At 43.0% G+C, this 25,027-nt stretch overlaps 1 protein-coding gene across 3 annotated transcripts in view; it reads left to right on the top strand.

The window, feature by feature from the left end:
* RASSF1 (Ras association domain family member 1) overlaps window positions 1–24,047 on the top strand; it is a 29,870-nt gene extending 5,823 nt beyond the window's left edge. For 2 of the 3 annotated variants that reach the window (XM_081900357.1, XM_081900359.1), the window contains exons 2-6: window positions 2,574–2,698; window positions 19,363–19,467; window positions 20,080–20,377; window positions 21,153–21,268; window positions 22,674–24,047. In XM_081900357.1, coding sequence (XP_081756483.1) covers window positions 2,574–2,698; window positions 19,363–19,467; window positions 20,080–20,377; window positions 21,153–21,268; window positions 22,674–22,820 — 791 coding nt within the window. In that variant the 3' untranslated portion in view covers window positions 22,821–24,047. Of the gene's footprint in view, window positions 1–2,573; window positions 2,699–6,719; window positions 7,294–19,362; window positions 19,468–20,079; window positions 20,378–21,152; window positions 21,269–22,673 lie in introns of those variants that run through there. The other variant, XM_081900358.1, reaches the window with a different exon arrangement.
* Window positions 24,048–25,027: the final 980 nt, after the last annotated feature.

Below are 25,027 nucleotides of genomic sequence, written 5' to 3'. Positions count from 1 at the left end.
GCTCTTGGGGGTTGTAGTTCAGCAACTTATGGAGGGCCAATAATTCCCCAGCCCTGCCCTATTAGAGCAAATCCAGTTGGAAAAAGAATGGCTTTTTGCAGTTTGGAAAGTGATGGGATTTAAAAGTGTGGGATGTGGGTTAATTAATGAGAAGATGTATAAACACCCACAAGCAGATCAGGATGAATGGAGGATGAATGCTTGTTGTACAACTGCCCTGCAAACAAATCTGAATGAATGTTCGGTAAAGACCAGATATACTAATCTGACCTTCATGTGAGCTTTGTGTAATAAGAAAATCAGGAAGATTGCTCAATAAACCAGTTGTCTGGACTGTAGAGGTGTTCTGTTTCTTTCTAGAGAAATAATTGCATTTCTCCAGCAACTTGATTGAGTGTTTGAATGCTTGGAAAGTACAGTTCCTCTGTAACAAAAGGTGCTTGCTGCAGGAATGAAATCTGGATGGTGCTCAGCTGTTTAGTAAAAGCTGTGCTGTTTCTGCATGGAAACGAAATCTGATAATTGCAGCAGACAAAAGGCTCCAATCTACACATAGCATAATGATTAATCAAGTCCTGCTTAAATTGCAGATACAGAAAGGTTTTGCATTTACAATGCTGTCTCTTATTACAACATAGAGAAATCAGGGTTTTTTTTAAAGTCCCCAGGCAGAGACTGGAAATATTTCTGAGGACATGCATTCTCGCAATAAATATATGAGCATGCTTTGTTTGATTGCCAGAAATTTCTGCCATATTTTTTCCTAGTCTGTTTCCATAGTGTTGCTGAACATGTATCTTCTCTGAAAAGTGTGTTGGTCTTTCCATGTTATAACTGAAGACATCTTGCAAATGTGTGTGCTGGCATCTTTTTTACTTCCTTTTTTTTAAAGGCAGCATACTTAGAAAGCATATTTAAAACCCCTAATCCTTCTACCATTTTTTTACTTGTGTTGCCTGATGAGGCCACAAGAAAAAAGGGGGACTTGGAGAAGGCCATTTGTGTGGATGTTCTGTTATCTTTCTGTTTTGCCCAGTACAAGGCCATCCAGATTGTCTGAGGCCTAGGGGAGCAGGGCACTCCCTATGCTGAGGGCGACATTGTGCCTTGACACTATGTGAGTGGCATTAAGCATTCCTCTCACGTGAGCACATATCCTATGCAGCAGATTCAGTCCATCCAAGCAGAAAATAATCAGTGCAGGCTGCCTCTTAAAATGAGGCCTTTATCCTGGCAGGCGGCAGAGTGGCTGCCAGGGAAAGGTGATGCCTTGGGACAGAGGCTCTTTCATGCCTCTTCCTTTGAAGAGAGTGGGGAGGGGAGGGGTAATTTTCTGGTCTGTCTTTCTGCCAAGAGGCTACAATGGCTATGCATTAAAGCAATGCCCTGGAGATAAGAGGCCAGCATTGCATATTAAGCCCAAAAGACAGAGAAGTTTAAAATGAAGATTCTAGAGATAGTAAAAACGAAGTGTTGACCATGATTCTGGTGTGATGAGGCAAAGGTTAGATAAGCTTTCCTTTTGTGGGGTGAGGGGAGAAGAAAGGGAAGAAAGAAGCCTGCCTTAAATACAGTGGTACCTCGGTTTTCGAGCGTCTCGGAAGCCAAACATTTCAGTTTTTGAACGCGCCTCAGAAGTCGAACAGCTTCTGCTGAGGTTTTTTTACCCCAATTTTCTCCATTGACTTTGCAGACCACTCTTTGCTCTTCGGTTGTTGAATGTTTCGGAAATCGAACGGTCTTCCAGAATGGATTACTTTTGGCATATGAAGTACAGTGGTACCTCGGGTTAAGAACTTAATTCGTTCTGGAGGTCTATTCTTAACCTGAAACCATTCTTAACCTGAGGTACCACTTTAGCTAATGGGGCCTCCCACTGCTGCTGCGCTGCTGCCACTGCACGATTTCTGTTCTCATCCTGAAGCAAAGTTCTTAACCTGAGGTACTGTTTCTGGGTTAGCGGAGTCTGTAACCTGAAACGTCTGTAACCTGAAGCGCCTGTAACCTGAGGTACCACTGTACAGTGGTACCTCTGGTTGCGAATGGGATCCGTTCCGGAGGCCTGTTCGCAACATGAGCAGAACGCAACCCGTGTCTACACGTGTGCAGGTTGCGATTCACTGCTTCTGTGCATGTGTGTGACATCATTTTGCGCATCTGTGCATGCTCGAGTAAGTAACCCTTTCTGGTACTTCCAGGTCGTTGCAAGACGCAACCTGAAAACGCTCAACCTGAAGCAAACATAACATGAGGTATGACTGTACTAGCCTATCTCACAATATATTTCAGTGCTTAGAGTAAGCCTTTTCTTGAGAATTAGGAAAAAGGAGGTCCTGAGCAGTTTGAAACCTAATTGACATATTGCTACTGAGATTTGAGTACCATCTCCTCCCACCCCTTCCTGCTTAATCATACCTGCAAAGTTGTGTGATGTGCAGCAATAGCCTATTTGCTCTCCCCCAGAGATCTGACATGTGGTGCGTTTCCTTGTGCAGACTAAACCTGTGGGTTCCTTTTCTTCCTGAGCTTTGTCCCCCCTGCCTTATTGACTCTCTTCTTTTTATTTTCCTTAGACTGTAAGTTCATCTGTCATTACCGATGCCGCACCCTTATCCGGCTAGACTGCAGTGGCCCCAGATATGAAGACAGTGAACAGAATGAAGGCAACGAGCAGACAGTAGAAAAAGACACCAACGTGGTAAGAAAATAGCTCTGAGTCATATACTAGGGTTGCCATACGTCTGGAATTTCCAGGACATGCCTGGGATTTCAAGGGTGAGAGCACTGTCCAGGAGGTTTTTTTAATTATTTTTTTAAAAGTCTGGGGTTGTGTTTTTTGTTTTTGGTACGCTGAGGGCACTGGCTGAGCAGCAGTGCTGTCACAAAAGGAAGGGGCAGCCATGGCGCTGTTACTTCTGGCGGCCATGTGTACGTCTCTCCTCCTCCCCTCAGCGGCCTCCAGGCTGGAGCCCCTGCAGGCCCCACGGCCACAGAGCCACTGATGCACCTGGCCTACACCACTTCTCCAGAGGCAGTGGAGGCCAGCCACAGCCTGGGGAAGGCCGGCCTGTACTGCTTTTCCAGAGGTGGCAAAGGCCAACCGCAGCCTGGGGAAGGCCGGCCTGGCTTTCCAGGAGGAGTGCCCATGTGAAAAGAGAGCAGGAGGACGAAGACAGCGAAGGTACAAGAGGGGTTGGAAGGAGGGGGCGAGCAGGGGGACAAAGAAGGGGTCAGCGGCGGGGAGGGAGGGAGCGATGGAGATGCGGGGGGGATCTGAATTTTTGGTCTTTGGAATATGGCAACCCTATCATACATGGGGCAGTAAAAATGCAAAGAGCTTCTTTGCACTGAAGAAAATACATCTGGAATAGCTGGAAACACTCCTTTACAAGAACTTGAATGCTCACACAAATTGTGCCAGCCCATCCATTAGGCATTATGAGCTGACTGTCATAGGCAGCTGATATGGGGTGTCATGAAAGAGCAGCAAACATGTATGTGTGTATGTATGTATGTATATGTATATGTATGTTGGAGAGATGGAGAAGTTCAAGAATAACTTGAACCATACTATGAACCATGGCTTTGGGGTAGGAGAGACACTATTTGCTGACTTGGCAAGGCAATTTTTATGTTCATTTGTAACTTTTGTACCAAATTAACACGCTAGATGTCATTTTGAGGCTGGAATAGCCAGAACTACAAACTATACTTCCTTTCTTTTTATAGTGGGTGAGGAACTTCTTTTGGCTCAAGGGCCACATTCCTTCCTGTGCAACTTCCCAGGGGCTATGCACCGCTGGTGGACAGGGCTTAGCAGCAAGAAGTAGGTGGGGTAAGAAATGGGACTTCTCCATTGTACAGTAGGTTACATTCCAGCCATGCAAAATTCAGGCATGGGCACACCCCTCTCCATCCAGACAAGCAAGATGCATTATCACACTGCAAGGACACATTCCAGCCTAGCAAAAGCACTCAAGGAGGATGCAGAGCAGTGCCAGTGAAGGGCGTGGCCTGTGGCCAGTATGTAGCCAAGTGAGATTTCCAAGGGTCCTGTATTTGGCCCCTGGGCCTGAAGTTCCCCACCTGTGTTCTATTAATACCTTTTGTTCTTGGGACTCATAGATTTGCCAGACTTGGTGCCATATCTGTCTAGTGCTCCCCAAAATGTATATAGGAATATGTCTGAAAGGGATAGTGTTTGCAGACAAGCTTATTAAAATCAGGGGTCCTTTTTGATGGTTTTCAACTGGTAACTAAACATGTTACAGATTACCCTTCAGATTGCAGCTGGCTGTAATGAGGCAGGAAGAGACAAACACACAGAGTGGATTTTTGATGCAGTATACAAGTGTGAAAATCCTAAGATGTTCAGGAGCTCCCTACACTAATCACTTCTGTTCCTTCACATGGCTAGGTTTTCTCTTATCTTCACTCATATTTAGCACAGCACTAGGTATATTATAAATTATGGAGGGTTTATCCCTGGCTGTCTTATCTGCTTAAGATAATTTTGCTGCTGCCATATGTGGGAAGCCTCTGGTATCTCTCGATAAATGCAGCCATCAGCTTGCATTTTCAAAACAAGACAAGATTTAGCAGAAGAAGGGAGGGGTCCACAGATTTCATCATGGTTCTGACAGATCCAATTCCATCCTGTTATTGGCAGAGCTGCTTGCTGCAGCTGGGGCTAAATGCTGCTATCATGTCCCAGGGGCAGGGAGGGCTGAAAGGGCAGGTACTTAGAGATGCAAGGCCATCAGCCCAGCTGGCATTGCTCGTTGCCAATTAACATTTTGCCACGTGCTGGACTAAACACTTCTGCCATGGAACTACATTGCTTAGCAACAGCTTTTGCAAGCTATTCCCAGGACAGACAGAAACAGACAGACATGCACGTACAAGGGAATTGGGTGGGGGAGGAATCCCTGATTTTTGGCTCAAAGTGGCATCTCTTCAATGTTCTTCCATCTCGTTGACCTCTTAATACAATCATAGAGTTGGAAAGGACCTTGAGATTCATCTAGTCCAACTCCTTGCAATGTATGAATCTCAACTAAAGCATCCATGACAGATGGCAATCCAGCCTCTGCTTAATAACCTCCAATGAAGAAGAATCCACCATCTTCCAAAGGAGTCCGTTCCACTATTGAACAGCTCTTACCATCAGAAAGTTCTCCCTGATGTTTAGTCAGAATCTTCTTTCTTGTAATTTGGCAAAGGTGCCTTAACATATATTGTTAAGAGATTTCCCTCCCTCACTTATCTGTTACGGCCAGAAATGCCTGGAGGTGTGCTATTCATGCTATCTGTTTGGTCTAGAGCAGCAAAGGGGTGGCGAGAGATTACCAGACTTACAGAACTAAATACTTTAAGCAACAAAGATTAAAGGATCAAAAATAAAGTTAAACAGGACTAGATTAACTCATGTACTAATTATGTTATGAGGCAGTGCTCCATCAACCTGAGAGCTCTTCCGTAGTGAAAATGATCTGAGAAAGTTCCTAGGTGGAGGCCATAGGCTTGTACTTTGTTTTTTAGAATTCTGCTAAACTCAATATATAACAGATATGTTCTCTACATGTGACTGTAGTGATGTTTGCACACGTGGCTCTGGGAAATTTAGAATATTTCTAATCTGGCTAGTATAAGGAACATGTGATTGAATTTCTGCCTTTCTCTGTGTCTTGAGGTGGAGAATCTGTGGCCCTCCAGATATTGTTGTACCCATCATAAATCCTTGAAGGAATACCTTTCTTTAGATAATCCATTGTGCAGTTTACAATCAGGAAGAGGTTATTCTCGTATGCTATGAAGGTAGCATGGAAGTCCAATGTCAGAGAGGACTTTCTCTGTAAAGCACCCTGTCTCTGGGACTCCCTGCTGGGGGAGATCACAGTCCTCTTCCCTGGCCATGTTCTGGTGGAATTTGAAAACCTTTTTATGTGCCCATGCCTTTGAAAGAAGATAGTCACTGTAGTCTTTGTAACTGTCATTTTAGTTCTAGTCCCGTCTAGAACCAATAGGAACACTTCACTCCAAAGTCTTTGTGACAGTCATCTCTTACTGTTGCAAATTTCTGTGCCCTGATAGCTGCCCACAAGGCAGAAATCCAATAAATTTTATTCTTCCAAGTCTAGAGATTTGTATGAGGCTTACATGCAGAATTTCTGGCAGCTGCACATCCCTGTCCCTGCGCCCCCCCCCACAAAAGTGGAGCAACCCTACCAAACGGGAAACTGCGTTTTTGCCTTTTAAACGAACAACCCAATTCATAAAACGTTTCTGCGAGACCTACGTCCGAGTAGGTTTACAAATACAGCCGACCAAACCTGCCTATCCTAAACAATATATACAGTATACTTGGAAGGAATTGCCGGGAATGTATACTGCAACCCTTGAAACTTTTCTTTTTTTTGGCTTTTTTTTTGGGGGGGGGGAGGGCGGCTGCGTAAGGTTAAGCTGAGGGCGGCTCTAGGGTGTTGCTATTCCGGGAGGACTTGAAAGGCGCGGGGAGAGGAAAGCCAGTAAGCGTGACTCCACTTCCCGCGTGGCTGGCTTGGGGATGAAATCACTGCGCGGGCCGCTCCCGCAGAAGAGGGAAAGGGCGGGGCCGAGCTTTTCGCCTGCGACGGGAAGGGGGGCTTCTCCCACGTCAGCGTCCCCTGCCTCCGTCCAATGAGGCGCGCGCGTGCGGGGGCTGTATACGTTTCAATCCCAACGGCTGCCAGGAGAGGGAGGGAGAGGAGGCGTCTCCGCCTCCAAAGGGAGCTCGGGAGTCTGTTGCCACTCGAGCAGCCCTCGCCCGGCAGAAGGCGGGGAACTTCCATGAGGCGGCTCTCGGCCGGCGTGGCTTCAGTGCTTGAAAGAGGGGTTCGCAGGCGACCAACGGACGCGGGCTGCTCCTTCTAGACGCTGTTTAGGTGTTTATTATCTTTCCCTCCTCCCGTCAGGAGGCAGTTTGTACGGAGAGAAGCCGCGCAGCTCCTCCCCAGCTCTGCCGGGTTTCTGGGCACGCAGACGGCTTGGGTTTGTTTGGTCCGCTGGTGTGTGGCGGGGCGGGGATCTTCGGGTCTTCTCGTGAAGAAGCAAAGGGAGCGAGAGGAAGTGGAGGAGAAGCCTAAGCTGGGCATGGGCGAGGGTGACGCGGCGGCCACCACCCCGTCCTTCGAGATGACCTGGAGCAGCACCACCAGCAGCGGCTACTGCAGCCAAGAGGACTCGGACTCCGAGCTAGAGCAGTACTTCACAGCCCGAACCTCCTTCATCCGAAAGCCCCACAAGGAGAAGAAGGTGAGGCAAGCCCCCCCCCCCCGTCAGTCTCCAGGCGGCTGTAATGCAAAATGCGCGGTGCTTACATCTCGCTGTGTGAATGGGATGGAATCCCACGCGGTGTTAGAATCTCCTTCCCAAGGTCCCAAATCCATAGGGGTTGGCGCGGGGAGAGGAAGGAAGGAAGGCATAGTATTTCCGACCAGCCACTTCTGTCTCTGTCTCGCACCCCCCCCCCCAAAAAAACCCCACACATTAGGTTTTCCATAAACCGAAAGCGGGTGGAAGGTACCTTCGGTCAAACGCGAAACCAGCTGCGGTTAATAACAGTGAGAATGAATTTCTGTTTGGAACTTCCCTGGAGAGCAGGCTGGACTGTTGGGAGGAACCGAGCAGGAGAAATCCCTTCATTTTCCTGTCTCCCTGAAGTTAGCTCGAAAACGGAACCAGTTACGTCTGTTCACTGTTTAGGAGCCAAAGACATAGTCGAGAGTACAGGACAGTTGGGGGAGGGGGCGACGATTTAGGTTGCATGCAGTAGCATTTGGGTAGGTTTATGGGTCCAGGGATTGCAGTGAACAGCAGGGAGCACAATTGTGTTATTTGTAGGGTGGGGCTCCAAACCTGAGCACAAACTTACTTTTGAGCAAGGAAAGGAGAAAGTGTTGATGTAGGCAGAGCTTCACTGAGAGGACACTGGCTCTCTTAAGTACAGTATGGGATGAGAGCAACATGAATACACAGAGGTGTCGGTTGGCACTGCCTTTGGTACTATGCAGTTTGTCCTGCCTGGAAGAGTGTATTGTTTCTCTCTTTTTCTGACTACTTGTATTTTCCACCATATTAGCATGTGTGTGACAATAAATTGAAAAGGGGTGAGTTTGGTTTTTTTGCCATTCCATGCTAGCAAAATTGTTCTTCTCTTTCATGTGGTTGCTCCAGATATCATGGGAAAAGAGTCCTTTTGGGAGGAGGACTAATAGTAATGACAGGTGTGGGATTATGTCTTAAAAGGGGTCTACATCCGGCATCATGGCAGTTTAACAAGCTTTGTTTGAGAATAATGCATGAATGGTCACTTGGGGACAAGATGAGATTACCACATGGTGCTACAATGCGATGACAAGACAGCGGAAATAACTGTCATCCATTTTAATTTTACATGGGCCAAGCCCTAGTGTATGTATCAGTGCAAAGACCAACATAGCCAATTGGTTATAAACTTTTCACTCATGTGGATTAAAGTATGATGAGTTTTGCTTGTGATGACAATATCCTTTATGTGCTGCCACCAAATGAGAGTAACAAAAATGATTCCTCTAGCTTTGGTCTAGTTATCAGGGAACTGCTTTTAGAGCTGCTTTCTTATTCTCTTGAGTGTTTGGATCAAAATATGTGGTGTCTCACACATTTTAGACTGCGCATCCCAGCTTAAGCAAGGAATCATTCAAAAAAACCTTGACCTTGGTACTGTCAGTGCATGCTGGGGAACTGAAATGTAGCTTATTTATCAAATCCATGCCAATAAGTTGTCTGGGACAACATCTGAAATGGGAACCTGCTTGTTTCATCTGGCAAAGAGCATTGTCCAGAGATCTAAATAAGAGAGATCCCAGAACCATAAAAAACCAGTTCTTAATTCCTTAAAGCTAATTCTAGTAGCCTGATATCTTGCTTTTTATAAAAAGATACAAGCAATTTTGTGATGTTGAAATGCACTTGGCCTTTAGACAAGTCTCTGATAGGATGAAGTATATACATATGACGGCCTTACAAAGAAGTGAGTGCTCTTGTTAAATTTCCCTTAAAGACATTAGCACTATGAAGATGCAGACTGGCACCATATTAAGAGTGGCTCTCTTTGATTAGTATGGAGGAGGGGTGTTGCAGAAAAAGCAGTTCCTTCAAAGCATTTTGTCTTTCAAACCTTGCCTTCATGCTACCAGATGCTCCTTCCCAGTTGCCAGTATGCCAGGAAAAAAGACAGCCTAGTTATTATTGTGTAACCAGGAGCAGCTGAGCCTACCTAAGGATTCAAAGCAAGTGTGGGGGTGGACACCTAGGTGCTAGTTGCATCCAAAGAGTCTGGGCTAGTTGTCTGCAGGGTGACAACTGCTGAGCCTTGCATAGGGGGTTGTAGAGCCCAAATTTAAAGTGTTCTTTTGTAGATGAGGTGCTGTTTTCATTCTGTCTTAGGTTTGAGTGGAATTTTCTTAATTTACTTGGATGGTGAGAAAGGAGCCAGTGAGATCAACAGTTAAATAAGCTCTTCTTCTTCTTCTTGAGGTTTTCATGAGCATGACCAACAGATGATGAAGACAAAGTAGAAGCAGTAGGCATCTTGGGGTGCATTGTTGATTAGGAAATGTTAGTCACCTCTGATTAAGTATGATAAAGCAGGGTTGAAATACAGTTAGTCTGCATCATGAGAAGAGAATGGTAGGAGGGAGGAATGGAAAGGCATGTGGGAGTTGGCAGATGATCCAAGATACTGATCTAACAAACCCCTCAGACCTGTGATGTGAAATTAGCAACTACAAACCCATTAATCTTATGTGCTAAGCATCATGTGGTTTGCAAGGTCTAACCGGGACTGAAGGCCCTTTACCCTTCCATAAGCCTTGGTGTGAGGTTTGGTACAGTATTGTAAAGTTCCACCGGGGAGTTTCTAACTCAGGTCCAGGGGGAATATATGTATCTTTCTGACCTCCACAGGATAGACAAGATGAGTTTAGAAACCCTGCAGTGAGCCCCAAAAGTGCAGCTTGACGGGATGAATGCACAACTGGAAATGTTCTTTAGCCAAGGTTTGTGACTAATACAGAGTTAACTTTTGCTGAGATCCAATAACTTTAAAGGTCTCAAATATGTAAACAATTTTCTCTCTCTCTCCGCCCCCCCGCCCCCCCCCCGATCCACTGAAAGAGTAAACTGATTTTTTTTCTTGTTCCCAACTGGTCTGCTGATGGCTTATGCTGTGCCTGTCTTCATGTTCTCCTGGGACACCAGGGAATGCCCTTGTTCATTTATATATGCGGGGAAGGGAGGAGAGACTACCAGGGAGTTGGACAGATAAAAAGTGGCATGTTGACTGTAGCTTATGCTAGTCTTCTAAATAGACATTTGGTATGACCCAACAGGCATCTTCTTATGCTGCTTATTTCAGCAGGAATTAAGCCCTTGATTCTTTGCTGGTATCAACAGGGGCAGAACCCTGGAATTGGCATGGGTTTTATGTTGCTGGCACTTTTTATGGAAATCTGTTGAACCATGAGGACACTAGAGAAGTGTTGAGAATAGCAGTCATCCTTTAGTTCTAAACCTTAAATCCCTTTACCAATGCAAGTGTCCCCCCCCCTTCCCCCCTCTCTTTTACTTGAGGTTTGTCTCTTCCTCTCTCTGGCTCCCTTCCTTTCCTGTTCACATGTGGACTGAGTCACTGAGTGTACAGGCCATCTTCGCTGTTGGTTTTTCTTTACATAAAAGCCACATATACCACAAAACTGCTCTAAGAAAAGCACAGCAAAAACAAAACACCCCTGGCCACAGCAGTGCAGCTAAGAGTCCATATTGGGCTGGAATCCAGCAGCTATCCTGAGCTAACGTTTCTAGTGTTAGTGTGTAGGGACTCAGAGGGTTCAGTCTTTGCAGGGCATTTCGTCTTCATGCTGTGCCCCCTGTTTCAGCAAAGAATGGCACAACCTAGCAGTCCTGCATCACTCATGCTGGGGGTTTACGTTCTTTTAAGTGACTTCTGAGGCTGTGGTTTTCTCTTTACTCATATGAGAGCACTCCTGAGGTCAGAACTGATAATGATGATAGCAAAGCTTGCCTTTCTTCATTCTTCATAAAGTAAGCTGTTCAGCTGCTTTAACATATGGCACAATCAAGTCCATGACTGTCTGTCTAAATCATGTGTTTTGGAAAGGGTCTAATCTTAAATGGAAGTATGCAGGTGGTAGCAAATCTTATCTAATGAGTCATAATACCAAGTAGAGTGCAGCAGGAGAATTCTCAATACTTATATATCTCTTATATTCATAAAAGTTAATAATTAGATCCAGAAAAATTCTAGACAATTGACTTCTGAGGCTTCTAGGATAAAAAAATTGCATTGTCAGTAGGCTCACCAGTACTGTTGATGGCTACAGACTTGAAATTAATTTTATATTATGACTTTAATTTCAGCATTGCTCACCACTTGGTTGTCAGAGAGACTTATTGCATCAAGAGCATATGTTTTTGAAAATACAATTGCAGTTAGGCTGTACAAAGGGCCCAATTTCCTTGTGATAGGATCATCCTATTATATCTTTGGTGCTTTTAAATTTTATAATCCTTACATAATTTATTCTCACAAGGTCGTGTGGGACAGCTTCTCTGGGGATAACATTCCAAAGACAATGGTGCAATAGCTGAGAATACCTTCTCTTTGGTTATCATCTCCCTTATAATATCCTGTGGCAAAGACTTCAGTGCATGGGCACATTTTAATATAAAGTGAAACTTAAGGTCCCACAGGTCACAAACCATAGTGCTTTAAAAGTAAGCAGAATTTGCATTTTGAATTGTGCTTGGAAATGAACCTGCCTTTAGTGTAGCTGTTTCAAGCTGGGTTCCTCTGAGTCAGTCCCAGTTAGTAGTCTGGCAGCTGCATTTTAGACTAACTAAAGTGTCAAATAGTCAAAATGGAAGGAATCTGATTTGGAAGTTACCAGCGCAGGACATGGTCTGTTCTTGGTATCTGTGCCTGAGCATGCTAGGTCTGAGGTAACACTGCACATTAGACAGTGTTGGCTCATGTTTATATATAATATAATGGTTGTTAATCAACTCTGAGGTAGTTAATTCTGGATTGCTTCAGTTACAGTATCCCAACTGTGATTTATGGCATTTGCGCATCATTAGTACCTTCATTTTAAAAAATGTATACTCTAAATTGTATACTAGGATTGAGTCCTAGAGATGGCTTTGTCTTGTAAACAGGATGCCTGTGTCCCAAACTTGACTTGCCTACCTTGTGTGTGTTGGGGGAGCAGGAGCTGCCCTTCCCATCCTATCTAGAGCCATCTTCCCCTTTGTTTGTTCCACCCTTGCAGATTTCCTCTTGCTCTTTTCCACAGGATACAGCAACTTCCCATTTTGTTCCTTGGGTCAAAGCTTTATTCATAGGAAATGCTCCCCACCCCAGTACACCCAGCTTCCCACAATCCAGGCTTTGCTGGATTTGTCAGTTTGCGTGTAAGCTCCTGTAGAGTAGTGCATGACAGGTTTAAACATATTTTTTTTTTCTGTAGAACTCACTGCTACTGTAATCTTGTGCCTAGTTAACTGATGAGCAGCAAGAAGAGGGTGGCATTGTTTACTTCCTAGGAAACATCTCCTTGTTGGAGAGGAAGCTAGATCAAATAATTTGCTGGCTATTTCCCATTTCCTGGTAAATATAAAATAAAATAATTAAAATCCCAATATTGTTCCTTGGGACTTAGTGTGAATGTAAATGTTTTTCCTGCTGCTGTGGGATGTAAGAGTTGGTATAAGACAGCGGAAGAGTTGATTGGGAGAATGCAAGAACATGTAGAGGGCTTAGGATAATTAGTAGTTCTATTTAATCTGTTCTATCCTTTTGATGCTGCCTTATGTCAACCTAGCAGTTCGAAAGCACACTAAAAGTACAAGTAGATAAATAGGTACTGCTCCGGCGGGAAGGTAAACGGCGTTTCTGTGCGCTGCTCTGGTTTCGGTGTTCCATTGTGCCAGAAGCAGCTTAGTCATTCTGTCCACATGACCCGGAAAAACTGTCTGCGGACAAACACCGGCTCCCTTGGCCTCTAAAGCAAGATGAGCGCTCCCTTGGCCTCTAAAGCAAGATGAGCGAAGGAAAGAGGGGGCTTTGCCCTGCCAGACTTAAGGTTGTACTATGAAGCCGCAGCTTTCTGCTGGCTAAAAGATTGGCTACTTCTCGAAGACACTGATGTGTTAGACCTGGAAGGTTATAACAATGCTTTTGGTTGGCATGCATACCTGTGGTATGATAAGGTTAAGATCAATAAGGCCTTTAAGAACCATATTGTCAAAAAAGCAGTGTTTAATGTCTGGACAAAATATAAAGACTTACTGGAAAATAAAACTCCAAGGTGGCTCTCACCTTTGGAAGCTAAGGCCTGGAAAAGACCCAATATGGAAGCCTACTGGCCGAAATATTGGGAACTGTTAGAAAAAGATGGAGATAATTGGAAATTGCAGAGTAAGTATGGAGAAAATGAAGGATAAAGTGCGAGACTGGTTACACTACGCTCAGATTAAAGAAATTTTTAAAAGTGACAAGAAGTTAGGGTTCCAGGTGGAGAAATCGAAGTTGGAAACAGAATTGTTAGAACCTAAGACTAAGGTACTTTCAAGAATGTATAACTTGCTGTTGAAATGGAATACACAAGACGAAATGGTTAAGTCGGCTATGATAAAATGGGCACAGGACATTGGGCATAACATTATGTTTGAGGACTGGGAAAGGTTGTGGACCACTGGGTTGAACTTTACTGCATGTAATGCTTTGAAAGAAAATGTAATGAAAATGATATACAGATGGTACATGACCCCAGTTAAACTTGCCAAAATATACCATTTGTCTGATAATAAATGTTGGAAATGTAAAGAAAATGAAGGAACATTCTTCCACCTCTGGTGGACCTGCCCTAAAGTGAAGGCCTTCTGGGAAATGATATATAATGAGTTGAAAAAGGTATTTAAGTATACCTTCACCAAGAAACCAGAGGCCTTTCTTCTGGGCATTGTCGACCAGAAGGTGTTAAAGAAAGATAGAAAATTTTTCATGTATGCAACAACAGCAGCAAGGATACTACTCGCTAAGAACTGGAAAACTCAAGATCTACCCACACTGGAAGAATGGCAGATGCAACTGATGGACTATATGCAATTGGCGGAGATGACTGGCAGAATCCGTGACCTGGGAGAAGAAAGGATTGAAGAAGATTGGAAGAAATTCAAGATTTATCTACAGAAACATTGTGATTTAGTGGAATGTTAAGAAGGATGCTTGGTTATAAATAATTGGCCATCACTAAAATAGATCAGAATTTGATGATAAGAGAGATTAAGAGAAACAAAACTTGTAGGAGAATTATTTTATTGTATTTAAATCAGTGGTTATAAATTTGGAAATAAGATGATAATTTGCTTGACAAAATTTATTAATGATGCAAGTGGGAGCGGGAGACGTGAGGAAGTCCAAGGATGTTATGAAATTTTGTAAAAACAAAGCAACATTGTTTATTATTATTGTATTTCTTGTCTAAAAACTCCAATAAATATCTATTAAAAAAAAAAAAGCAAGATGAGCGCCCCAACCCCAGAGTCATCTGCGACTTGGCTTAACTGTCAGGGGTCCTTTACCTTTACCTTTTTTATGTCAGAAAAACAGCCAATATGAAAGTTTTCTAGAGTCTCTTAAGCAGAATCACAATAACAGAAGGAATAGCATGTTGCCCTTAAGCTGAATGTGCTGCAAATCTTGCTTTATATCTAGTATGGCAAATCCTGTTGTTGTTGAAGGGATATGATAAGCAATTTAGCTTTGAAGGATTCATCTATAGCAGAGCTTTTCAAACCTTTAATGTTGGTAACACACTTTTTAGACATGCATAATTTCGTGACACAGTAATTCAGTTTTACTAGGAAGGTAAAGAAAGATAAAGGGTACCAGCCCTGGGAGGAGCATGGGGAGCATTTGCGTGACACACCTACACACTGTGACACATAGTTTGTAAAGCTCTGATCTTGGAAAAGTAACTCTTGACCTTGGTTCTCCAGCCATAAAAGTGGGTTGTGGGGATGGGTTGGAAGCTTTCAAAGTGCTTGTAAAATATGAATACTACATAAACGAGTGTGCTGACTAGGCAGATGATTTCAACCATGTAAGTAGAGTATGTCCCCAGGACTCTCTTGAAGAAGTAAGTCATACAGATTGTGTTGTAGGCAAACTTGTAGCATGGCACTGATTCTGTTCTCGATTCTGCTTGGGAAAGGAGGCGCCCCATCTCTCTTATTGTTACAATTATTTATATTACACTTTTCAGGATACAAATCCTTTCAAAATTATTTACAAGTACCATCAATGCATATTAACACACACACACAGTAATCAAAATTAAAAAATACCAAGCCATAAGGATCCTTCCCACAGGGCACCTAGTAGTGGGTGACTCCAGCTGAAGCAGGGGCAGACTTCATTTCACCTTTCTTACTCACTTTCCTGGTATCATTTCCAAAGGCAGTTGGTAGTTTGCTTTGGCAGGCAAAGAAGGGCAGTTGAAACAGAGAAGACTGCAAGCACCTCCTCTACTACTCTGTAATATACTACCTATAATAGCTATAGAAGCCATATAAAAAGCATGGATAGAAACAAAGCAAAATTAAATTGACAGAAAAAAATTATAATGCCGATGATTCTAGCATGTGGAATATCTGCCCTGTACTTTGAACTCATCTAGATTTAGAGGGTACATTGTTGTTTTGCAAGCCATGCATTGTGTGAACCAAGTGGCAATACATTATTCTGTAATTCACAGTACTCACTAGTTTTATATGGCACAGAAATGGACTTTGTTTCACCACACCTGTGAATATGGCTTAGTGGTATGTGACATTGCTTTAGGAGTAAGAAAATTAATGGAAAGAGCCAGCTAAAAGTGCCTGGGCGACAACTGTCTGCCAACAGAGAATGGGATGCTTGGAGCTGAAAGTTCATGGTTTAAATCCAGGGGTGGGAAACCTTTTTGGCCCAGATTCCTATCATTCCCTACCCATTGGGCAGAACAACCCATCTGTAAATCACTTGAAGTCATTATAGCACCAAATGATTGGTATGCAGGATATCCCATCCACCTGTCAAAGTCCATCACACATTGTTTTTAAAATGTTAGCAGGATGTCAGGCATTTGGGAACTACAGTGCAAGGGGTTTTGCCAGCCCTGAGCTTGCCAGCGCCAAACATATAGTTGGCAAAGCTGCTTTCTGCAGGAATTTGCTGTGCAGTCAAGTTTCCCATGGGAACTCAGTCACTCAATCAATACAGCTGTTCTGCAGGGATCAGCTGCATCTCTACCTGCCCCACACTTTGACATCACATATGCTGTCAGATGTGGGGCAAGTGGCCATGGTTTGGGAAAATGAAATTGGGACCTCTGCCAGGCCAAATTTGGCTCATGGGCTAGAGGTTCCCCACCTCTGTTTTAAACATTGGAAAATCAGAAGGTTTTTTCCATTTCAGCTAAATCGTAAAATAAGTTGTCTCTAGATTGACCTGCCAGTAGGCAGGCAAGTTGTAATGTCTTGAGCTATCGTACAGCCAGGTTTTCTAGGCCAAGTACCATTCTTCTGCAAGTATTAACCGTTCAACTCTAAATTGTAATGCTGAATTTGGCACATATTCACATGAGGTGTGCCCAAAAAATGCCAGTCTATTTTCCTTTGCAAACCATCTCTCATGCTACTTAATTTTCAAAGGGAGAACTAATTCCTGGGAGTTATTCCTGTGGCTTAAGTATTATCAAGCTATTTCAAAATAGAGCCACAAGGTGCTAACGGGCCATGTGAAGGGCATAAAGGTAAAGGTAAAGGTACCCCTGCCCGTACGGGCCAGTCTTGACAGACTCTGGGGTTGTGCGCCCATCTCACTTAAGAGGTCAGGGGCCAGCGCTGTCCGGAGACACTTCCGGGTCACGTGGCCAGCGTGACATCGCTGCTCTGGCGAGCCAGAGCCGCACACGGAAACGCCGTTTACCTTCCCGCTGGTAAGCGGTCCCTATTTATCTACTTGCACCCGGAGGTGCTTTCGAACTGCTAGGTTGGCAGGCGCTGGGACCGAGCAGCGGGAGTGCACCCTGCCGCAGGGATTCGAACCGCCGACCTTTCGATCGGCAAGTCCTAGGCGCTGAGGCTTAAAGACCAGCACTGGTTCATGGTTAATTTCTGTACCCAATTCAAAGAGATGGTGCTTTACTTCCAAAACTCCACACAACATGGGCCCAAGTTGCCAACAATATATGACCACACCAATGTGCCTGTGTGCTGTGATCTACTTTGGACACCTTCCTTAGGGTCACACCACCAAATGAGGTAAGACTAGTAGTAACGAGAGCCTCTTACTTGGTGCCTTAACCTAATTATTTTTGAAGTACCAGGCTTTTCTCAGGCTGTTAAGATATGATGAAACCTTAGAACTGCTTTTGATAATTTTATCTTCATGCTTCCTTTTCTTGCTATTGTGATTGATGTTTGTGTTCATTTTCTAATTAACAGTATTTTTATGAATATACATCTTTATCAATAAAAGATGTCCTGGTTTATTTTTTTAGAAGTAGTATATAAGGTCATATAACAAACATTGTCAGTGCCTCACAAATGCATTATTATTGCTTGGCTCTCATGTCTCCAGCTAAAAAGATTTGTATTATATGTACACTGTGTAGAGGATTGCATATTGCTTTATTCATAGGTCTCCTCTGTGAAGGAGACCCTGGGAGAATTGGAGCTGATCTCTCCCATTTCCTTTTGCTCATGTGGCTACTCATGCAGTGGGAAAGGAAGTGGTTCCCAGTAATCCCTGGAGATTTCTGATTGGTTTTTGGTGAGCTCATCTGGAATTCCCTACAATCTCCCTCCCCCCACCAAAAAGAGTGATGTCAACAGGAAAAGAGGCTGATGCAACCATGAGCAATTCACTTCTTCTGAAAATCTGAAAGAGAAACTGGTTGTGGGTGTGGGTGTAGAAGGGTGCTCATTTTGTGCATGTAATTCTAGAGGTACTGTACATATTAAAGCAAACTTTTTATTGCACAGATTCCTGGCTTTCAGCGGGTTGAGGGCTATACTGTATTAAGTTACTAATGTCAGGAGTTAATGTCTTTTAAGAAGCTGGCTCTGTTGATCCTTTTTGTTCTGAGAGCCCCATTACCTTCTAATCTCAGTCGGATTCCTGTTGCATATATTAGCAACGTAAACCATAGTGGGTTTACTTTATGTGGAAACCATTTGGAATTACCACCATGGTGCATAATGCCAAAGTACCTATTTGAGGTAGAGCTAGATCCTTGAGGTGAAACTGTATCTCAATGTAATTCTCCATAATTCAGTTTGAAGTAAATGTTTTGAAGTGTTGCTTCCGTTTCTGCATGTTTGAGAGTAGATGTTTGGCTCTGAATAGAGAACCCTGGTCTCTGCTTTAGTAAAGCAAGTACTTCACAAGAAGGGTGGTTGCCTTTTTGGTGTACTGAAGCAGATTTTTTGTATGGTGGCTTCTCTTCATGACAGAGGACCCTCTATGTGTCCTACCAAAAATCAAAAATTATTTTTCCAATACTGTGAAACCAGTGGATACGGCATTCCATTACTGTATTCAAAGGAGGGGGGTTTCATTGTCTGTAAGAATACTTTCATGCCTTCATTTCAGTGCAGGAGGGGACCCAGTGGGTACAAAGAAAGGCCCTTGCAGGCACATGTGTGCCACACTAGTAACCCCTATTGTTCGGAATACCTATTCTTGCAGCTTCTGGGAATTCAGGGTGTGGTTAGATGCTGCAGTTTGCAGGTACAGCATAAGTCTACTTTGTAGCCTTTTTAATGGTAAGAGAATTCTGATCCTTGGGTGTTGCATATTAATCATGGGGCCAATGTACAGTCATGTTTCTGAGGTGGTGTAACACCAAGCAGGCATGATGTGATTATCAGCCTCTTCTCACACCCACATATGATTTGTTTGCACACAAGGATTTTGTAATCTGCCATTCAAAGCTGAGAATGGAAATCAGGAAGTTTTTGTTTCTTGGTATAATGAGTTCATTCAGCCCCAAAGCAAGCTAAGGAGTGGTGAGGACTGGCATGTAGAAAGCTTCACCTGAAACCTGTAGTTTCTCTTGACACCACCTCCCTAATTTATACAAGGTCTGATCCACTGCACTACTTGATCATTTGTATCTAAACAAATGTTCGTTTAACTTGCCATGAAGGGAAATGAACTATATTTGTGGGATTGCATTGAAAACTAATTCCAGATTACCTACTCTTCTGCAGGATGAACAGATCGACTGGGACAAGCCAGTTCTGTCCCAAACTGAGATTGAGCAAAGGATAAAAGAATACAACAGTCAGATCAACAGCAACCTCTTCATGAGCTTGGTAAGTTTCAGGAGAGATATAATTCTTAGCCCTTGTATAACTTAGTAAGGTTAAAAGGTAAAGGACCCTTGGATGGTTTTAAGTCCAGTCAAATTCGACTATGGGGTGCAGTGCTCATCTCCACTTTTAGGCCGAGGGAGCTGGCATTTGTCTGCAGACAGTTTTTTCAAGTCATGTGGCCAGCATGACTAAACCACTTCTGGCACAATGGGACACAGTGACGGAAGCCAGAGTTCATGGAAACATCATTTACCTTCCAGCCGCAGCAGTACCTATTTATTTACTTGTGCTGGTATATTTTTGAACTGCTAGGTTGGCAGTTTTACCTGTATAACTTGGTAGCTGAACTTCGGAGGCCTATGTCTGCATTTGCTGTCCCATCATTGTAATCCTTAAAATGAAAACTACTGTATAGCAATCATCACAAGCATATTCCATCCCTGTTTTGATGGCATCCTGTATTTGTAGAAAAACCCTGTTCATTCCAAGGATTGTAAGAATTAACTTTGGCTTCTTTGCCCCTCAGAGACACTGACTTGTAGCCTGTTTTTATTCTTTCTTTTACAACCATGTGACCCTCATGCAATGCTTATTGTACTTCTGCTCCTACAGAACAAAGATGGTTCCTACACTGGTTTCATCAAGGTGCAATTAAAGCTGATACGGCCTGTCTCAGTACCTGCCAATAAGAAGGCACCCTCTATCCAGGACACCAGGAAGTGCTCCTCACGCAGCCAGGCAGTAAAGCGGCGCACCTCATTCTACCTACCCAAGGACACAATCAAGCACCTGCATTTAATTTCTTGTACACGTGCCAGTGAGGTCATTGAAGCTCTGCTGAAGAAATTCATGGTAGTTGACAATCCCCGCAAGTTTGCCCTCTTTGAGAGAACAGAAAAGGATGACCAAGGTACCTGATCTCCCCCCTCCCAGTTTTTTGAGAAGCCAACATGTAACATATTGCAGACTTCTAAACATCAGCTTGCCTAGTAACCTGCAGCAAATAAGAATTGGTTCCAGTTGGCCAGGAAAGGAAGGTTTTATCAGATGGGAAGAAGTTCATTTCTTTGCTTAGGTTGTTAGAGTGCAGTGAACAACTAACATAAGTGTTAATGAGCAAAGAGGCTAGTAAAATTTTGTGGGGCCTTAATTTTTGCACTTACTTGTGATGCTGATTTATTAATACATTGTCTGAAACCAAGTGATGTAATCTTAGCAATTAGTCCTAGAATAAGAAGAGGTTGAGAGAAAGCAGTCTGTAAATAATACAGAGCAAGTTTGTTCACTTTCTACTGAAGATTCTAAATATAGTTCTGACTTCATTTTTGAAGTTTCTGCTGATGTAGCAGAGAAGCTTTATATAAGACTGTATTCTCATTATTGTTAATTATAGGTCTGTATTAGAGTGTGTCTCATCATTTTATGTTGCTGCTGACTGAGCCAGGCTGGAAGGAAGAAAAGCTGAATCTTCCTTACATCCTCTTTTCCTGACCTGTTCCCTGCAGCACTGCTTACTAAAAGAAATGGAAATTGAAAACTGGTGGATTAACAGCACCCTCTGCTGGCAAAAAATAGACTGCTTAAATTAAACAAGGGCCAGTCTGATCTGTCCAGGTGACTGTTATACAGAGTCAGGGTGATTGAGTTCTTCATTTAATCCCTCTTCTAATGTTCTTGTGTGTCAGTATATCTCCGCAAGCTTTCTGATGAGGAGCAGCCCTTGCGTCTCCGGCTACTAGCTGGCCCTAGTGAAAAAGCACTGAGCTTTGTCCTGAAGGAAAATGAAACTGGAGAAGTCAATGTGAGTATTTGTGTTTATGGTTTGTCTGATGTTCCATGTCAAGTTATGTGGAACTGACGAAGCCTATAATATTTGCTATCAAGTTTACTTTTATCTTTATCTCAGTAGATAAAAGAAGGGCACTCATGCTCCTAGTTCCAGTTGCGTGGTTGGCTTTAACTAGTGATGCAGAGTAGAAACTTCTTTCCCACAATTATTCTTCTTGCATAAAACATTACATTTCTAGAAATATATTGTTAAACATAATCAGTGAATACAAATTTGTACTCTGTCAGGAAGTTGTACCTTGAACATACATGGTGCACAGCTCTGTGGGTTTGCAAAAATTAGTAACAGCTGCCAGTGCTACGTTATTTTTCTTTTTTAAAAAATTGGGGTGTGTGGGGATGCAATATGTGCTATTTGTCATCTCTTAAAATATTTACATGCGTTCCAGTAAAAAAAAGCCCTTTTGAGTAAAGCTTTGGTTCAAACATAGCATTTAAACTGAATTAAATTATTCTAGCCTTTTCCCCAATCAAATAGTTGAGTTTTATGATTGGAAAAACTTGAAGTCAAACATGCTGAACTGGATGCCAATTAATGCTGGGGATCATAACATCTTTTGATTTAATGTATTTCAGAAAAAAAACTACTGCTAATTTATAACTATGAACAAAAGCAGCAGCATACAGGCTATCTGTTCTTGTTTCATGTTGACACATGATACATTCTAATAGATGGGAGCTTGAGGGGTTTTTAAGTTAAGGGCTGAACCGTCAGCAAAAAAAGAATATTCTCTAGAGCATGATTTAAAAATTCAAACATTGTGGCTTGATGACACTTTATTGCCCCATTGAAAATGACCCAAGGACTTAATTGTAGAACAAGACTGACTATAGAGCAGAGCTCTTAAAGGTGATGTTCATGATAGAAAAAAATCTCACATAATGGAATTAATGTTGTAGAAGATAGTTCTTGGTCTACTCATAGATGCTGTTGATTAATTAATTCCCTGGGTCAATAGTGTATAACATGGGAGAATGAATTACAAAAGGATCTGTTCTACACTGTTCATAGGGATGTCTTAACATTTGCAATAACAAATGCTCACTTTAGGTTAAAATCTTCCCTGAAATCTTGAAAATGCTAGTTATCTGTGCAGTCCTGTTTCAGTATTGTTCTTGAATCTTGGAGCATTGTGAAATCCAGATATACCACCCTTATACACACTCTGGCTATTTTTCTGCCTTGTTCTACATGCAAACATCATTGACCCCTTGCACCTCTTGCCACAAGTCTAGGTTCCCTCCTTACCAGTAAAGCTGTGCTTCTACCTGGAGTACCACTGAGCTCATGACTGTAATACTAATACAAGTGCCATCAGCACTGTGGTCACTACTTGCTTTTTCACATTTTTCTGCAGTGGGATGCCTTTAGTATGCCTGAGCTACAGAACTTCCTGCGTATCTTGCAGCGTGAAGAGGAAGAGCATATTCGACAGATCCTGCAGAAATATTCCCATTGCCGCCAAAAGATGCAAGAGGCTCTGGCCACCCGCACACCAGGTTGACGAGGTGCTCCATCCCAGACCCAGCACTCCAGTAAATATAAGATGCCAGATGCAGAGAAGTGGTGAAGCCAAGAAGACTACGAGTGAAGCGATCCTGCGATTGTGTGGGTTGAATGTACCTCTGGAGGGGCGTAGGGTGGGAAAGGGACAACAGGGGTTTGTGAGCCCGTGACTGGTGCATGTGTGTGTGCTCTCCATGGAGTGAGTGGTTAATAGAGATGTTGCATGCATGATGCAATGGTATCAGTTGGGGAAGTAAGGAAGTGCCTGTGGGATGTGTTTGAAGATGAGAATTTGAGTAGCCTTGCTACAGCAGCTACTTTCAAAGTGCCAGGATGCTAATGCCACTTTTATACCTACAGTGTGTCCAAATGAGGTTTATGTGGGCTTGGTGTAAAGATCACTTGAGATTTAACATAAGCAAAATAAATCAAAGTGGCCTCAAATTCTGATGTATTCCCAAGAAGGGAGGTGGCCTTAGCAAGCACCTTCCTTCACAATACCATTTTTGTATTTCTATCAGAATCAAACTTTGAAGGCCCATGGATTGATCTGATATGTTCAATCATGTCTTTATTTGTCGAGATTGATACTGATTCATATAACAGTAAGACTGCTAGCAGAATGGAACTACCTGCCTATATAGACTTTGCTCAGACTATGGACATACAAAACGTCTGTTGACTCCCATCTCAGATGAATCTGAATGGGATTCAAGAGTAATTGAACCAGAATCAAAAAATGCCAAAGGAAACTCTGATTAGCAGAACCCAAAGAAAAGGTAGAGTTCCTGATTATTTTTCTGATACATAGGAAAGGACATGCAGACCAAAATGCACCATAATTGCAATACAAATAGTATCTAGAAATGATATTTGGACTATGGTTGATTCTGCAGAAAAAAGGACTATAAAAAACAATATAATATAGAATAGTATGGTAAGAGCAGTGATCAAGGACCCCCAAATAACCCATGGAAGAAGGAACAGACACTTTTTATTGCCCAGACAGAATTTATTTGTCTCTAGTTATTAAAAATCTGAAAACCTAGGATGCAACATCATCAGGATTCAGGTTTCTCTTCTGCTGAAGGCAACCATAGCTTTGGCCACCCTCCTTTATATGTTGCAATCTCTCATAGACATGCATGAGAGGCATTGGTGTATGTTTTGAAAGGCAACCTTGACTTGGGCACGACCTGGCAGGAAATAAAACTGTCTCTGTGTAGTAGTTGAACTTCATTGGTGGAGGGGGTATTTGTACTACAATAAGTGTTTTGTTCTTTTTAAAGTCTGAAACACTCTCCAGACCAGGTATGCAAAGGAAAATGGACCTCCTAGTCTTGGCTGACCCTTCTGGAGAGTAGTTTTTCAAATCAGGACTGTCTTGTTATCTGTCTTGAGATTCCAATGGATTAAAAACCTTGGAGGCTCAAGTTATGAATGGCGCTGCTTGTATACAATTCAATAAAAAAATTCAGGGGTGAGAAATGTGTGGTGTAATATGTGCTTGAGAACTACTACTATGTTGGGACAATAAGGTCATTCCACAGTCGATAAACTAGAGAAGTATGTACTCCTGTTCTGTGCTCCTAACTCTGGCCCTTTGCCACCCATATTCCTGCATTGCTGGGGGTTGGACTAGATGATCCCTGTGGTTCCTTCCAACTCTACAATTCTATTATTCATATCTCTGATTTCAACAAGGACATCCAACAGTTGGTATGAAATAAAAATGTAGATATATGATAGATTAGGGTCAAGTCAGGGTCCACCACAACTTTGAATTACAGCATCCTAGGATGGTTTCAGTTTGGTGTAGATGCCAATGAGAGAATCTCTAAAATGCAATCCTTATTTTTCAAAACATTTTCTGTTGCTGATTGCCCCTTCTGATACCCAAACTATATTTAAAAGTAAGAAGCAGTTTGTATTAAAAGGTAAAGGACCCCTGACAGTTATGTCCAGTCGCGAACGACTCTTGGGGTTGCGGCGCTCATCTCGCTTTACTGGCTGAGGGAGCCGATGTTTGTCCGCAGACAGTTTTTCCAAATCATGTGGCCAGCATGACTAAGCCGCTTCTGGCGAAACCAGAACAGCGCACAGAAACGCTGTTTACCTTCCTGCCGGAGCAGTAGCTTTTTTATCTACCTGCACTTTGACATGCTTTCGAACTGTTAGGTTGGCAGGCGGTAGAACTGAGCAACG

This window comes from Podarcis melisellensis, assembly GCF_964234715.1.
Source record: "Podarcis melisellensis genome assembly, chromosome: 2".
NCBI lineage: Eukaryota > Metazoa > Chordata > Lepidosauria > Squamata > Lacertidae > Podarcis > Podarcis melisellensis.
This window is presented reverse-complemented; position numbering and strand designations above follow the sequence as displayed.